The sequence below is a fragment of the Microcaecilia unicolor genome, chromosome 10 (assembly GCF_901765095.1).
Source record: "Microcaecilia unicolor chromosome 10, aMicUni1.1, whole genome shotgun sequence".
NCBI lineage: Eukaryota > Metazoa > Chordata > Amphibia > Gymnophiona > Siphonopidae > Microcaecilia > Microcaecilia unicolor.
The window spans coordinates 68792613-68809804 of NC_044040.1; the positions used below are offsets into that span (position 1 = coordinate 68792613).

At 43.1% G+C, this 17192-nt stretch overlaps 1 protein-coding gene across 1 annotated transcript in view; it reads right to left on the reverse strand.

Annotated features, from left to right (window-relative positions):
- Positions 1–17192, reverse strand: part of PUS7L (pseudouridine synthase 7 like) — a 31380-nt gene that overhangs the window by 7395 nt on the left and 6793 nt on the right. Inside the window, exons 4-7 of the mRNA XM_030215997.1 lie at positions 14208–14403; positions 11758–11856; positions 8383–8464; positions 1792–2072 (exon numbers count right to left, since the gene is read on the reverse strand). Coding sequence (XP_030071857.1) covers positions 1792–2072; positions 8383–8464; positions 11758–11856; positions 14208–14403 — 658 coding nt within the window. The remainder of the gene's footprint in view (positions 1–1791; positions 2073–8382; positions 8465–11757; positions 11857–14207; positions 14404–17192) is intronic.

A 17192-nucleotide genomic window follows, 5' to 3' on the forward strand; every position in this document is an offset into this window, starting at 1 on the left:
CAGTCCCGCCTTCGCCACGCCTCCGACACGCCCCAGTGATCTTTGTTCGTCTCTGTGATGGACTGCAGTTGAGGACGCCAAAAATCAGGATTCGATTATACCGATTTGGGCGCCCACGGGAAACGGACGCCCATCTCCCGATTTGGGTCGAAATATGGGAGTCTTTCTCTTTTGAAAATAAGCTGGATAGTCACCTATGTTTTTATACAAATAATTCTAAGTACCACCTACTTGCCCCTTTTAAACTAGGCACTCTATTATAAACTTACCGTATTTTTCGGACTATAAGACGCACCGGACCATAAGACGCACCTAGGTTTTAGAGGAGGGAAATAGGAAAAAAAAAATTCGGACTATAAGACGCACCTTTTCCTCCTCTAAAACTTAGGTGCTCCGGTGCATCTTGTCCGAATCCCTCCCTCCGAGTTCGGGGAATCCCTCCCTCCCTCCCTCCCGCCCCGCCGAGTTCCGAGATCCCCTGCCCTCCCTCCCTCTGAGGTGTAAAAGTAATTTTACCTAGTCGGGGCTGCAGTGAAAAGCATGCAGGCTCAGGACCTCACTCTTCCCTTCTGTCTCTCTCAGCTCTCTGGTTCCGCCCTTAAACAGGAAATGAAGGCGGGACCAGAGCTGAGAGAGACAGAAGGGAAGAGTGACGTCCTGAGCCGGCATGCTTTTCACTGCAGCCCCGACTAGGTAAAATTACTTTTACACCTCAGAGGAAAGGCAGGGGAAGGGAGGAATGTAACATAGGGTTAAAAAAATAAAAATATAATAAATACTTGCTTGGAGTCCGTGTTGGGGCTTGGGGCCACTTTTGGGGATGTTCTGGGCCGATCCGAGGCCCGATTGAGGTTTCCGGGGTTCGGGAGCGCAGGTAATTTTCAGTGTTTGGGGTCAGAGAGAGTCCTGCGGCTGTTCTGTGCCAGAGCGCGTCCCGAGGTGTGCAGCGCCTGTTGGAGCTGGCATAGGCGGTTCGGGGAGCTCCGTGGTGCTTCTGGGGCTGTTTTTGGGCCGGTGGTTTCGGGCGGTGATGGCCCGGGGACAAGTGGCCGCAGGAAGTTGAGGGAGACAGGATCCCGGGTGGACGGGGCGGTCGCGCACTTCGGGCCCGGCTGCAGAAGGCAGCGCTGCAATTTTCTTTTAAAAAGAAATGCCGGCGCGGGAGTGAAGAGTTTTCGGCGGCAGGAAGAGAGGAGTACAACGCGGGAAGGAGGAGACATCGTGAGTATGTGTGCATGAGGTGGCGGTTATATTTTTATTTTTTTAACCCTATGTTACAGGACGATCCCAGAACTCGGCAGGAGGGAGGGCGGCCTGCTAAATTTCTCTACCTTCGGACTATAAGACGCACCCCCCATTTTCCTCCCAAATTTGGGAGGAAAAAAGTGCGTCTTATAGTCCGAAAAATACGGTACTTGCCAAGTGTCACCACTTGCTGATAGCGGAGGCTTCCTCCCCTAAAGGGACTGCAAATGCTGCCTCTGCACTATTTTCCTGCCCCAGTTACCCTGGGAAGCAAGCCTGGCCTGGAAACTGAACCCAAGTTCCCCAAAGGCAGCATGTAGTACTTGCCACTAAGTCCCCAGGGCTGTTCCTTCAAAATCACAGTTACTGCTGAACAGGATTATTACTAATAGTGTCTTTTTATTTTTTTAAAGGAAGTAATCATACAATACTTTGAATTCATACCAGGTAATTTAGACTATGTTTGCTTTAGAAAAATCAACCTTTGATTGCCAGGTGCATGTTTTGGTTCAGGAAAAAAACAATATTTCTTAACCTTCTACTTACTCGGTCACTATGAGATGTTGTTTCAGCAGCATCAGTTTCAAGAATAACCAGGTCCCCCTCTACCACCTGTGAGCCATATGTCTTCAGCCTGTAAGATGCAGCCTCATTCCAGACCTTGCTGCAGTGCGCGTGAACATAGAAGATACGCATGGAATGGGGAATGCTGAACCACGCACGTGTGCACCCCTCAGGATTGACACCGTAGCGGTTCAGTGCTCGCAGCACCATTCTTTCTCGTACTTTATATTCAGGCAATAATGCCAGGGAACTTTTGACATCCTCTGGAGAAGACAGAAATGAGAATGAATTTAGCTTTCCGCGCATGCTTCCTGGAAAACAGCAAAATGTCTCTCACTTCTAACAGGTTATTTTCTGTTAACAGCAGGGACACAAGCAGGCAATGTCATCCAACAGCGCTGGAACAGATCCAGAGCTCAGAACTTAGTGAAAAGTTCTGCATGCATGCTCCTTCCCACATGTAGCACCTACTCAGCTGGTTTCAAAGATCAATACATACAACTCTCAGGGGGGTGGAAGGCATTGTGTGCCAAACCAAACCGATTCTGTTTAATAAATTTGTCAGAGACATTGCTGGAGGGTTAGAAGGTAAAGTTTGCTTTTTTGCGGATGACACGAAGATAGCCAATAGAAACAAGATGGGAGAGTTGGAATATGTTGCACTAAATGAAAAATTAGATATAGTAGGCATCTCTGAGACCTGGTGGAAGGAGGATAACCAGTGGGACACTGTCATACCGGGATACAAATTATATCGCAGTGATAGGATAAATCGAATTGGTGGAGGAGTAGCATTGTTTGTTAAAGAGGGCCTTGAATCAAATAGACTAAAATTCTGCAGGACATAAAACACATCTTGGAATCCCAATGGATTGAAATTCCACACGTAAAGGAAAAAAGGATAGTGATAGGAGTGTACTACCATCCACCTGGCCAGGATAAACATAGAGATGTAGAAATGTTATCAGAAAACCAAGGACTGCTTTACAGAGCAGCTGGTACAGGAGCCAACAAGAGGGGGAAAATATTCTAGAACCGGTCATTAGAGGACAACATGATCTGGTGCAAAGCGTTGATAATGAAGGCAAAGAGAGACTTTGAAAAAAAAAAACTGCATTGGAGGCAAAAACACTTGGAGGGACATAATCGAAAGGGACGCCCAAATTTTGATGAGGACGTCCTCGCAAAACGTCCCGGTGGAGGGGCAAGGAAACCTGTAATCGAAACAAGATGGACGTCCATCTTTCGTTTCGATAATACAGTCGGGGACACCCAAATCCTGAAATTTAGGTCATCCTTAGAGATGGTTGTCCCTAGACTTGGTCGTTTCTGGTTTTCGGCGATAATGGAAACCAAGGACGCCCATCTCAGAAACGACCAAATGCAAGCCCTTTGGTCATGGGATTAGCCAGCATTCGTAGTGCACTGGGTCCCCTGACATGCCAGGACACCAACCGGGCACCCTAGGGGGCACTGCAGTGGACTTCATAAATTGCTCCCAGGTACACAGTTCCCTTACCTTGTGTGCTGAGCCGCCCCCCCCCCCCCCCCCCCAAACCCACTACCTACAACTGAACACCACTACCATAGCCCTTACGGGTGAAGGGGGGCACCTAGATGTGGGTACAGTGGGTTTTGGAGGGCTCACATTTACCACCACAAGCGTAACAGGGGGAATGGGCTTGGGTCTGCCTGCCTGAAGTGCACTGCACCCACTAAAACTGCTCCAGTGACCTGCATACTGCTGAGATGGACCTCAGTACGACATTTGAGGCGGGCACAAAATATTTTTAAAGATGTTTTTTTAGGGTGGGAGGGGGTTAGTGACCACTGGGGGAGTAATGGGAGATCATCCCCGATTCTCTCCAGTGTTCATCTGGTCAGTTCGGGCAGCTTTTGTGCCTTAGTCGTAAAAAACAAAAACAGGACCAGGTAAAGTCGTTCAAGTGCTCGTCAGGGACGCCCTTTTTTTTCCCATTATGGGTCGAGGACATCCATGTGTTAGCCACGCCCAAGTCCAGCTAAGCCTCCGACACGCCCCCGTAAACTTTGATCGTCCCCGTGACGGAAAGCAGTTGGGGACACCCAAAATCGGCTTTCGATTATACCGATTTGGGCGACCCTGTGAGAAGGATGCCCATCTTCCGATTTCTGTTGAAAGATGAGCGTCCTTCACTTTCGAAAATGAGCCCGATAGTAAAAACTTTAGGTATATTAGAAGCAAGAAGCCAGTAAAAAATCAGTTGGGCAGCAGGATGACAGAGGGGTAAAAGGGGCACCTCTGGGAAGACAAAGTATAGCATAGAGATTAAATGAATTCTTTGCTTCGGTCTTCACTGAGGAACATTTGGGACAGATACCGGTACCAGAAATGGTATTCAAAGCTGACGAGTCAAAGAAACGGAATCAAATCTCTGTACACATGGAAGACGTAATGGGGCAATTTAACAAACTGAAGAGTAGCAAATCGCATGGACCAGATGAAATTCATCCCAGAGTACTGACAGAATTGAAAAATGAACTTGCAGAACTATTGTTAGTAATATGTAATTTATCTTTGAAATCAACCCAACCCCAAAACCCACTACCCACAAATGTACAACATTACCATAGTTCTTAGGGGTGAAGGGGGCAACTACATGTGGGTTTACTCAAAGTTAACTGCAGATCAGAGGTTGTGCCTCACTGGCAAAGAGTCTCCCTGGTACTGAGATTAGCAGTAGGTCAGAGCTGGCAGAATGGTGTACAATGCCCTTTTTCATCAACATTCAAGGTAATAACTAAGTTCTCTAACGTGGGTAACACATGAAAGAGATCTAAAACTGGCTTACAAAAATGGCCACTACCTCATGGACTACCGGAAACAAAACAGGTCACACTCTGACCCAATTAGCAGGGGGAAAAGCACCATGGGAGTACAGCACACTACCATAAACCCACCACAATGCATTGCTGATGTGACTCTGCAGTGCACCTAACGGAAAAGGTGTCACACTCACCCGAGAGCCACATCACAACCAGGGAAAGGCTGTCAGAGCATAGAACACATTCTGCTGTCATGGAGGTGGGTACGGCATTTGAGGCTGGCATAGAGGCTGGCAAAATATGTTTTTAATTGTGTTTTTTAGGGTGGGAGGGGGTTGGTGACCACTGGGGGAGTACGGGGAGGTCATCCCCAATTCCTTCCAGTGGTCATCTGGTGAGTTGGGGCACCTTTTTGAGGCTTTGTCGTGAAAATAAAAGGCCCAAGTAAACCCGGCAAAATACTGCTTAACGTCGCTTTTTTGTTTTCCATTATCCGCGAAAGCCAGCCATCTGGTAGCCACGCCCATGCCCCACCTTCGCTACATCGCCGACACGCCCCCTTGAAGTTTCGCCGGCGAGGCGACGGGAAAGCGGCGATGCTCTCAAAAAAGGGGATTTCGATTATACTGATTTGGCCGCTTTTGAGAGCTCGCCGGCCATCTCCCGATTTATGTGGGAAGATGGCCGGCGATCACTTTCGAAAATAAGCCTGAAAGTTATTCAAAGTTGTTAAATTGCAAGATGACTGTGAAAAATTACAAGAGGACCTTATGAGACTGGGCATCCAAATGGCAGATGACGTTTAATGTGAGCAAGTGCAAAGTGATGCATGTGGGAAAAAGGAACCCGAACTATAGCTACGTGCTGCAAGGTTCCACAGTAGGAGTCACCGACCAGGAAAAGGATCTAGGTTTCATTGTTGATAACTTAAAATCCTCTGCTGTGTGCAGCAGCGGCTAAGAAAGCAAATAGAGTGTTAGGTATTATTAGGAAAGGAATGGAAAATAAAAATGAGGACGTTTGCCTTTGTATTGCTCCATGGTGCGACTGCACCTCGAATACTATGTGCAAAAAAGATACAGTGGAATTAGAAAAGATACAAAGAAGGGCGATGAAAATGATAAAGGGGATGAGACGAGTTTACTATGAGGAAAAGCTAAAGCAGCTAGATCTCTTCAGTTTCAAGAAAAGACAGCCGAGGGGAGATAAGATAGAGGTCTATAAAATAATGAGTGGCATGGCATGGGTAGACGTGAATCACTTGTTTACTCTTTCCAAAAATAATAGGACTAGGGAGCACATAATGAAGCTACAAATTAGTAAATTTAAAACAAATCAGAGAAAATATTTCTTCACTCAACGTGTAATTAAACTCTGGAATTTGTTGCCAGAGAATGTGGTAAAAGTAGTTAGCTTAGTGAGGTTTATAAGGGTTTGTATAATTTCCTAAAAGAAAAGTCTATAAGCTATTATTAAGATGCACTTGGGGAAAATCCACTGCTTATTTCTAGGATAAGCAGCATAAAATGTATTGTACTGTTCTGGGATCTTGCCAGGTACTTGTAACCTGGATTGGCCAAACAGGATGCTAGGCTTGATAGACCTTCGGTCTGTCCCAGTATGGCCACACTTATGCTGTTATGTGGATACACTGGAGGGTGTAGAAACCATGAGACAGAAACTGTGGACCAAGATGACAATTTTCAAAGCAATGTACGTTGGTAAAAGACATTTTACTCCAATACTTTTCTCCCTCCCTGCGGCTAATGCATGCAGACGTTTAATAGCAATGAGAAGTGCTCCCAGGGCATGTTTTAAGACAGTAACTAAAGCGACAGGAGACTACACTTTTAAGTCTACAAACTTGACTTCATTACAGGGTGCCTATGTACCTTTATAAAACAGATTCTCAGAGCTAGGCCTATTGGATGGTGGAGCTGTGATGTACTGCACGTGTACATTATAACTCCACCCCCAATCCACCCAAAACTACGGCCCTAGGAATGCCTATGCACATATAAACGTTTTCAGGCAATTTTGTTCCTCCTCCTGACACAGCTTGTGGCGAAACAAGGGGGCCCTTGTTGAGGATGCAAGCAACTGTGCACTATAGTCTTCAGTTTGTGAATTTGCTGTGAAGATTTAAACGATTTCTGCTCTTCATTTGATACAACGGAAGCAGACCGCCCAGTCAGGTAAGAGGAGGGGGGGGTTGCTGTTAGTTGCACTGTTTGTGGAACTTTTTGGACATGCCTTTTTGAGATTTAAAGTTGCCTATTTGACAGGACATTTTGCTACTCATTTTATCTTTTTGACTGACCATACCATTTTTTTTTGGAGTAGTATTTTCTCTTTTTTTTTTTTTTGTATTTAGAGTTGTTTTCTACTACTCTTGGTTTCCAGTTGATGGTGTATCAATAGAAATCAAACAAAATAAAACATGGAAAAGAAAATAAGATGACACATGCACAGTTGATGGTGGGAACCGGTGATAGCTGAGTCCAATTAGGGTTTGTGAAAAAGTCTACAACTTCTCCCTTACTATCGAGGTCCTGTTTTTTAAATTATATATTTCTATATATGGTGGTAGAGTGTCCTTTCAAAATGTGTTTGAAGCAAAAACATTTTTTTTTAGTGTTAAATACAAGTATATGCAATTTAATAAGTGCCCTTTTCTGTGTGAAAAAAAGCTTTATAAAAATGACATGTGTACTTTCCATTTTAAATTCTATCTGCATAAAAGGCAGGTGCAATTGCCTGTAAGTACTTTGTGACAAAGAGGAAGTCTTTACGGACATATTCTTTGGACCTGGTGCAAAGGTTACAGGTAGAAAAGGGCACTTGAACTTTATACCAAATGTCAGCAGTGTGAAAACTGCCTCCTGAATTGTGTGGAATTTTGATGTTTGATTTTAAGCCAGAATGTTGAATCATTAGAAGTCACTGCATAATCTATGTTTGTTACCGTGAAAAAGTGACAGCAACAGTATTTTTCTGTGCTAAAAATAATGTAGGTTTGAACTGTACCTACATTTCAGGGATAGTCAATTCCAGTCATCAACAGCTATGAATAGGTCTAGTTTTCAGGATTACATTAATGAATATACATGAGACAGTCACTTGTAATCCTTCCATTGTATGCAAATTGCTATTACCATTTTTGGCCCTGATCAGGGGCAGTAAGGAAGCAGTGTGAAAAGTGTTTTTACTTCGCTCAGTTCCTGGGAGAAGGCTATGGATTCTTTGACCCCTTGAGGAGGCACTGGAGGCAATAAGACAAGGAGGGAGCATTTTTGACCTGACTAGGCCTTTAGGCAAGGGACTAGAGGCATCTTTAGCCACATTACAGACCTGGGAGGACAGGGAGAGGAATGCAGTAGAAGAGAAAAGTGAGGGAAGATATGGCAGGGAGAGAAGATGAGTGGGTTGAAGAGGATATATGAGGAGAAAGGGTAGAGTGGAGAAAGAGTAAGAGACGGTTATACAAGGGTGGAGTAGGCACTGTGCATGTACCATGAAAGAGCTGCACTCACTAAGAATTAATTGCCATTCCTCCACCTGCCGAATTCAAGTGAACAAAATTATTGGAGAAGGGGCAGCACTGGGTCCGTCCAAGAAGAATTAAAAAAAACCCTGTTCATGCATATTCTTTGTGTACATCTTAAACCAAACAGATACGTATAAGGCTCCTGAGATACTGAAGGTGGCCATCCTTATTTTGAAGGCGAGCAAAGGGAAGTAACATGGAAAGGCAATTTTAAACTGTACCAGTTTGAAGAAAATATCTCTTTGCCCGATTTACAGGATTGTCTTCCTCCTCTGCTGTGAACAGTAACTTAACAGCCTTCACCTGTTCACAAAAAAAAAAAAATACACATTATATACTATATGTATTATAGATTATATGCATTATACATTACTAGTAAAAAAGCCCCGTTTCTGATGCAAATGAAACGGGGGCTAGCAAGGTTTTCTTCTGTGTGCATGTGGGAGAGTGTGTGTTCCTGCCCTCTCTCCCCTCCCCCCTCTGAGTCCTTCATTGTTACAGAGAGAGCGATTTGATTTCCTGCTTTGCTGTTTTCCTTCACTGTTTATGTTAGAGAGAGAGCGAGGGCGGGGCAGACACTCATGGGGAAACCGGATATCTCTCCCCCTTCACACTTCTGGTTGGAGGCTTCATAGAACGTTGGTGTTGCCTTTTATATATAGAGATATTTTTCCTATACATAATAAATGCTTCTTGGAGCAACTGATCCATGAACCGACAAGAAGGGGCTACATTATTTCTAGTCCTTAGTAGAATGCAGGATTTTGTACAAGAGGTAACGGTGTTGGGTCTGCTGGAAAAAAGTGATCATAAAATTATCAAATTTGACTCAATAACTGGAGTGCAGTCACTATGGAAATCTAAATTTTTGAAAGGGTAACTATGATAAACTGAAGAAAAAGGTTAAAAAAAAAACCTGAATGAAGAAGGTTAGGACTTTAAATCAGACATGGAGCATTCTGAAGGGATAAGGGTAATGGGGATAGGCAGTAGCAGGTTGCTCCTAAAATTAGGATTGTAAGTTTCTTTTGTCTCATGTGTTATGGTGCTTTGTCAACTCTTATATCATTGTTTATTTGATATCCTGTTCTTTACTGTAGACTTTGCCGTGTATTATTGTTCAGCAGTTTTCCGTAGTGTTTTTTTGATCCTGAATAAAAATCATTAAAACTTAAATCAGACATGGATGTTTAAAAATACCATTTTGAAAGCACAGACCAGATGCATTCCATGTATTAATAAAAGGTGGAAAGAAGAGCAAACGACAGCCAGCATGGTTAAAGGGAGACATGAAAGAGGCTATTAGAGCCAAAAGAACATCCTTCAGAATATGGGAAAAAAGATCTGAAAGAAGAAAACAAGTAGTAACATAAGCAATGGCAAGTTAGATGTAACGTACTGATAAAGAAGGCCAAAAGAGAATACGAAGGGAAACTCGCCTCGGAGGCAAAAACTCAGAGTAATAACTTTTTCAGGTATATCAGAAGCAGGAAGCCTGTGAGTGAATCTGTGGGACAGTTAGACAATCAAGGAGTAAAAGGGGCACTCAGAGAAGACCAGACCACACCACAGCAGTGAGGCTGAATGAGCCTGCAAATAGGTGGGAAAATGTGGGATACAAATGTAACAAATAAATAAATTCTTTGCCTCGGTCTTTACGGAAGATGTACCTGAGATGATTGTCAAGGGTGACAATGCAGAGGAACTGAAAAAAAATCTCAGTGAATCTGGAAGATGTCCTGAGCCAAATCGACAAATTTAAAAAAAAAAAAAAAAAAGAGTAGTAAATCACCTGGACCAGATGGTATACACCCATTTGAGTACTAAAAGAACTCAAACATGAAATTGCAGGTCTGCTGTTAGTGATCTTTAACCTGCCATTAAAATTGTCTGAAGAACCTGAAGATTGGAGGGTGGACAATATAATGCCTGTTTTTAAAAAGGAAATCCAGGGGTGATCCTGGAAATTACAGATCATTAAGCCCGAGTTCAGTGCTGGACAAAACAGTGGAAACTATTATAAAGAATAAAATCAATGAACACATAGACAAACGTGGTTTAATGGGTCAGAGTCAACATGGATTCAGCCAAGGGAAGTATTGCCTCACCAACTGGCTTCATTTCTTTGAATGTGCGAATTGAATATATGGATAAAGTTGAGCCGGTTGTAGTGTATCTAGATTTTCATAAAGCATTTGATAAAGTCTCTCATGAGACTCCTGAGAAAATTAAAAACGGATGGGATAGAAGGCAATGTTCTGTTGTGGATTACGAATTGGTTGATGCATAGAAAACAGAGGGTAGAGTTAAATGGCCAATTCTCTCAGTGGAGGAGAATGAATATTGACATGCCCCATGGTTTGTACTGGGACCGGTGCTATTTAACATATTTATTAATGATCTGGAAACAGAAACAATGAGCGAGGCGATTAAATTTGTAGACAACACAAAACTAGAACTGTTCTTTCCTATCAATTTTTTGTAGCTCTCTTTCTCACTGTAATTGTAATTTTAGACCATAAACTGCCTTGATCTGCAAGTTACCAAAGGCAGTATAACAAATGTGAATAAACTTTATTCAAAGTTGTTAAAGCGCAAGCGGATTGTGAAAAATTGCAACAAGACCTTACGAAGTTGGAAGGCTGGGCACCCAAATAGTAGATGAGATTTAATGTGGACAAGTGCAAAGTGCTGCACATTGGGAAAAATAATCCAAATCACAGCTATTTTATGCTATTTTCCACCCTACGAGTCAGCACCTAAGAAAAAGATCTAGGTGTCATTGTGAACAATATGCTAAAATCTTCTGTCCGGTGTGCGGCAGCAGCCAAAAAAGCAAACAGAATGCTAACAAGTATTAGGAAAGGGATAGAAAATAAGACAAAGAATATTACAATTAGGGCTGTACCGTATGTTCGTATTTGATCAGCTTCAGCCCCAAATAGTGCCACGAATACACTGTTCACATTCCAAAGTGATTTAAATTCAAATATGAATAATATGGAGCGCTACTGTGCTAAATCCTACTGAAATAAAAATTTGATCTCTGATTTCACATTGCTTCTTTTATTATTTGTTATGTAAAGCTCAATGCCCATTAATCATATTCAGCTGAATAATATTTTTCATTATTCATATTTGGCCAAATAGTAAAATATGCTATTCGGTACAGCTCCAATGCCTCTGTATCACTCCATGGTGCGACAACATCAGTGGCGGCGACGACTCGAGGTGGGGGGGGGGGGGGAAGCGCAGTTTCCCTCTCTGTCTCGCCCCCGTCATCACGTATTGACGCGGGGGCGGGACAGTGAGGGAAGTCTCTACTGCGCATTTGCGAGTGAGTACGGTCACTCGCCGTTTATATGTTTGATATATGTATGTACATGTTAAATATGTTATACATTTTGAATTTCTACTATGTTTTGAGACTTGAAATTTACTGTTAAGAAGAAGGAGGGAGTGGAAGGCATGAAGGCCTGAAATGATAATGGAATTGCTATTAAGTGCAGATTCTGAAAGCAGAACAGCTACACATAAGTTAACTTTTGCACGCTATGTTGTTTTGAGCACAGTAAGATAAAATAATGGAAATATACCATATCTTCCTTCAGCAAAGCTAATCCAATTTGATTTGACTGAACATGCTTTCCTTGTCCAAATCGCTGGGGTCCATAATAATTTACAAACCCATTTTTCTGTAATGAAAAAAAACAGTGATCAGAAAAACAAAATAACAGCATAATTTTACTGAACCAGATTTAATTCCAAGAGAAAAGCAAGGGGCATGCTGTTTCCTCCAAACTACCTCTTCCAACAGCTAAAACTCGTAAGAACATAATAGCAGCCATACTGGGTCAGACCAATGGTCCATCTAGCCTAGTACCCTGCTTCCAGAAGTGGCCAATCCAGGTCACAAGTACCTGGCAGAAATCCAATTAAATAGCAACATTCCATGCTACCAATCCCAGGGCAAGCAGTTGCTTCCCTCCAGTTAATCTCAATAACAAACTGGATTTTTCTCCAGGAACTTGTTCAAACCTGGATACACTAACCGCTGTTACCACATCCTCCAGCAACGAGTTCCACAGGTTCTTTGAGTGAAAAAATATTTTCTCCTGTTTGTTTTAAAAGTATTTCCGTGTAGTTTCATTGAGTGTCCCCAGGTCTTGTACTTTTTGAAATAAGTGAAACATCGATTCACTTTTACCCGTTCTACAGCACTCAGGATTTTGTAGACCTCAAATCATACCCTCCCTCAGCCACCCTAATCTCTTTAGCCTTTCCTCATATGGGGGGAGGAGTTTATCCCCTTTATCATTTTGGTTGCTTTTCTTTAAACCTTTTCTAATTCTGCTATATCTTTTTTGAGATACGGCGACCAGAATTGAAGACAGTACTTAAGGTGAGGTCGCACCATGGAGCAATAGAGAGACATTATAATATTCTTGGTCTTATTTTGCATCCCTTTCCTAATAATTCTTAGCATCTTGTTTGCTTTTTTTTGGCAATCACTGCATACTGAGCAGATTTCAGCATATTATCTACAATGATACCTACATCTTTTTCTTGAGTGCTGACTCCTAAGGTGGACCCTTTCATCAGGTAACTATGATTTGGATTATTCTTCCAGAAGTGCATCACTTTGCATTTGTCCACATTAAGGGGTCCTTTTACTTAGGTGCGCTGAAAAATGGCCTGTGCTGTTGTAGACGTGTGTATTGGACGCATGCAGGTCCATTTTTCAGCAAAGCTGCAAAAAAAGGCCTTTATTTTTGCCAAAAATGGACATGTGGCGAAATGAAAATTGGCACGCGTACATTTTGGGTCTGAGACTTTACTGCCACCCATTGACTTAATGGTAAGGTCTCACGTGGTAACCATGCGGTAATCGTTGAAGTGCATAAAATAACAATTACTGCCTAGTTTCTGCCGCATGCCAGAAAATAAAAATTATTTTCCAACGTGCGTAGTGGATGCGTGTAAAAAACAAAAATTAACACCCGGGCCACGCAGTAGCTGGCCGGTAACTCCAAATTGATGTGCGTTGGGCGTGCGTACACACATATAAGGCTTAGTAAAAGGGTCCCTAAATTTCATCTGCCATTTAGATGCCCAGTCTTCCAGTTTCCTAAGATCTTCCTGCAATTTTTCACAATCTGCATGTGTTTTCACAACTTTGTATAGTTTTGTGCCATCTGGAAATTTAATCACTTCACTCATCGGTCCAATTTGCAGATCATTTATAAATATGTTAAATAGCACTGGTCCCAGTACAGATTCCTGCGGAATTCCATTATTCACCCTCCTCCACTGAGAAAAATAGCCATTTAACCCTACCCTCTGTTTTCTGTCCAATAATCAATTCCTAATCCATAACCTTTTCATTTTCTCAGGAGTCTCATGAGGAACTTTGTCAAAAGCTTGCTTACCAGTCTGTAATTTCCCAGATCATCCCTGGAACCCTTTTTTTTTTTTTTTTTTTAAATGGAAGTTACATTGGCCACCCTCCAATCTTCATCTTCTTCCCTCTTCTAATGATCTACACCAGCGGTTCCCAAATCTGGTCCTGGAGATACCACAGCCAGTCAGGTTTTCAGGATACCCACAATTAATATTCATGAAAGAGATTTGCTTGTACTGCATGCAAATATTAATTGTGGATATACTGAAAACCTGACTGGCTGGGGTGCCTCCAGATTTGGGAACCACTGACCTACACCAACAGATATACTTACATTGCAACCATATATTACAAACTCTGCTACATTCCCTTGAGATATTTTGTTGCTTGTTTCTCCATTATCATAGCAAAAGAACAGGAGGATGACCTCTGCATTTTTGGCATACACTAACACTAGAGACACTCTTAGAAATATATACATTATATTAACGCATGTTAATTTTAGTATCGCCCTTGTTACGTCCATGACCCTTCCACTGCCGTGCCCCCCTTTTTCAGATCACACTGTACCTTGCTGATCCTGGCTTAAAGAGAGTGTGTCTGGTTCACAAAGCCTCGTTAACATACATACATAGAGTTTGTCACCTTAACATTCTCAGTTGCCTCACAAATTCTCTCTTTAATATTTGCATCCAAGTCTCCACTCTGGGTTTTTAGATCTCTCACGATTATGTCAAACTGGTTTCCTTTCAGCTGACCCAGTCGAAGGTGCTGGTGCACAGATCGGATGTTGTACACTTTCATTCCTTTCTTCTGAATTCTGCTTTCTATCTCTTTCAGCCTGCACAGGATTACAAATCATGAGACCCTGCAGCATGCAACATGAAAAGACAAGACTTAACTTCTATCTATACTCCTGAAGATATTCTGCACACAAAAATACAATATTCTGCACAAATATTTTGAAAATTCTGCACATTTTATTTGCAAATATTTTTGTGCGCAATTCCCATCATAAGGCCCGACATCTCTCCCTACTCTAACCACAGTTCTCTCTCCCGCATCCTTAGCTTTCTCTGGTCCCCCAGTTCTCTATTTCTCTACAGTAACTACAAGCAAGAACCCCAATCCCCACATATCTCTGACCTCTTCGGCTCACCCCTTCATCTGTCTCCCCTCAGCAAATACAACTCCCTTGCCTTCTTTCTTCTGTCCTATCCCTCACACACATTCATTAACCTCTCCTTTCTCTCCCCTCCCCCCCCCCCCCACCACATACCGACAACTCTGGTTCTTCCCCCAACAAATATCTAGCTTACTTCAGCGATCCCCAGCTTCCATGGCACACCCCCCCCAGCTTGCACCAGAGACCCCTTACCCCATCTTGTACAAGGGACTTTCTATCCCCATGGCACATGCCCCTAGCTTGCTCCAGCAATGCCCCTCCCCATGGCACACACACTCCCCAACTGGCTCCAGTGACCAACCCTGCCCCCTTGGGCTCCTACCTCTGTGGAACACCACACCCTGCTTTTTATGGCAACACCTATCACCACTACCCCTCCCCCTTGGCATATGCCTCCTACGTTGCTCCAGTTACTCCAAATCTCTGCACACCTCACCCTACTTACTCAAGCTGCTTCTCCACCTCCCTCGCAGCCCCTACCTCAGTCTGCTAGTGTTTCCTCACTGCCCCAATCATGTTAGCAAGAGAAGGAGGTAAGCGGCTGCGCATCAGGCCATATTTCTTTCTCTGCCATCCTAGGCCCTATTGTTCATTTGAACTGCAGTGCTTTACAAAGGCCTGCACCATTCAAATGAATAATAGGGCTTAGGATGGTAGAGGAAGACAACGTAGCCTGATGCGCAGCTGCTTAACTACTCCTCTTGTCGCTGCAATCTCTGTGAGGGAGGGAGGGAGTGAGGATAGAGGAGAGCTGCCAACACCAGAGCCTGCACAGAATTCTGCACAGGCCATGGATGCGTCTTCAAGTGAGGTACGTAAGTTTTAGAATACTTCAGTTATGTGTGACACTTGGTGCATGTAGACGCATCCACTTACACCTGCCATTGATACAGCATAAATGATTGAGCCTGACTCATGTTTGTAGATGCAACCATTTATGCCATGTCAATGGCAGGTGTAAGTGGGCGTGTCTACATGCACCAAGTGGCGCACATAACTGAACTATTCTATAAGTTATGCGCGTCACTTGAAGACACACCCTTGGCCTGGCTATGCTCTGCCCCTGTGTATACCCCCTGCAGTTATGTACTATAGCACTTACGTGCTACCTTGTAGAACAGTGCCGAGTGCACGTTTCTTTATTCCACACTCGATATACTGTCTTTCTCTAGATACAGTCAAAACGGTTTACACATACTATTTTTGCAGGTACTTTTTTTGTCCATAATGGGCTCACAATCTAAGGTTATTTGTACCTGGGGCAACGGAGGGTTAAGTGACTTGCCCAGGATCATAAGGAGCTGCAGTGGAAATTGAACCAGTTCCTCAGGACCTCAACCCAGTGCACTAACCATTAGGCTACCAGTTATTGGAACTTATGATGCATATAATTGGCACATACGTCTAGGTGCCAATATATAGAACTGCCTCCCAAACTGCTAATCTCTCGCAGTTTCCAGCTTCTCCCTTAGACCTCCAGCTTAACTGGAAACAGGGCTGTGATCTGGCACTAAGAACCTTCGTGAGCAGCTATTCCCTCCCAACTTAAATTTAGCTCAGTTATTGAAGTGACAATCCTTGAAAGGGGGGAGGTGGTCCTGGAACCCTGCAATCACAGGGTCCTAAATAGAGCCACTAGATGCCATTATTATGTAACAACTATGAGTATTCCCAGCCCTGGGTGACCCAGACAATAGCAAATCTGAGCCAGAAATCAAATCCAGCTCTCTAAGATCCAAACGTGCTAAAATGGGTTTTAAAAACGTGTCAAATCACTGTATCGTCCCAAAATCAAAAGTACACATTTAATACCAATGTGTGTGGAACATAGGCTTCATGGAGGCGGGGGGCTGATTTAATAAAGCTTTTTCTGTGTGTAAAGCCTGTTTTACATGCAGAAATGCCTTTTTATAGTACATTGTTTTTGGCAATATACTTGCCTACAAGAAAACACACACTGACAAGATGGTGCGGAGTAATACACATGCAGATGTTCCTGGGGACTTAGTTTACGCAGAGCAGAGACTGGGCTTACATGTATACTCGTTTATTTTATTAAATGGAGTACACATACATTTATACTTGCCTTAAAATTAGCGTAAATGTGAGAATCAGCAGTTGCATGCAGTTGGGGCTGGATCTGGAAGCAATGTTCCCTCTAAGCGGAGCGCATGAGCGATTGCTCATACATTTTAGGAACATCACTCACAAATTTTACATGGTTGCTCACAAAAATGTTTTTCTGCTATATACAGAAATGCATTGCTAATACTGGCACTCAAATATTGTTGGTTTTTAAAACTCGCTACTCGCACAAAAAATTGTACACACCAGGCCACTCCTTAGAGGAAACATTGTCTGGGAGCCTAATTTATGACAGCAAAAAAGAAGTACACAAGGACCTTCAAAGAATGGGACAATCAAAGAGCCTAAGCATAGCTTTT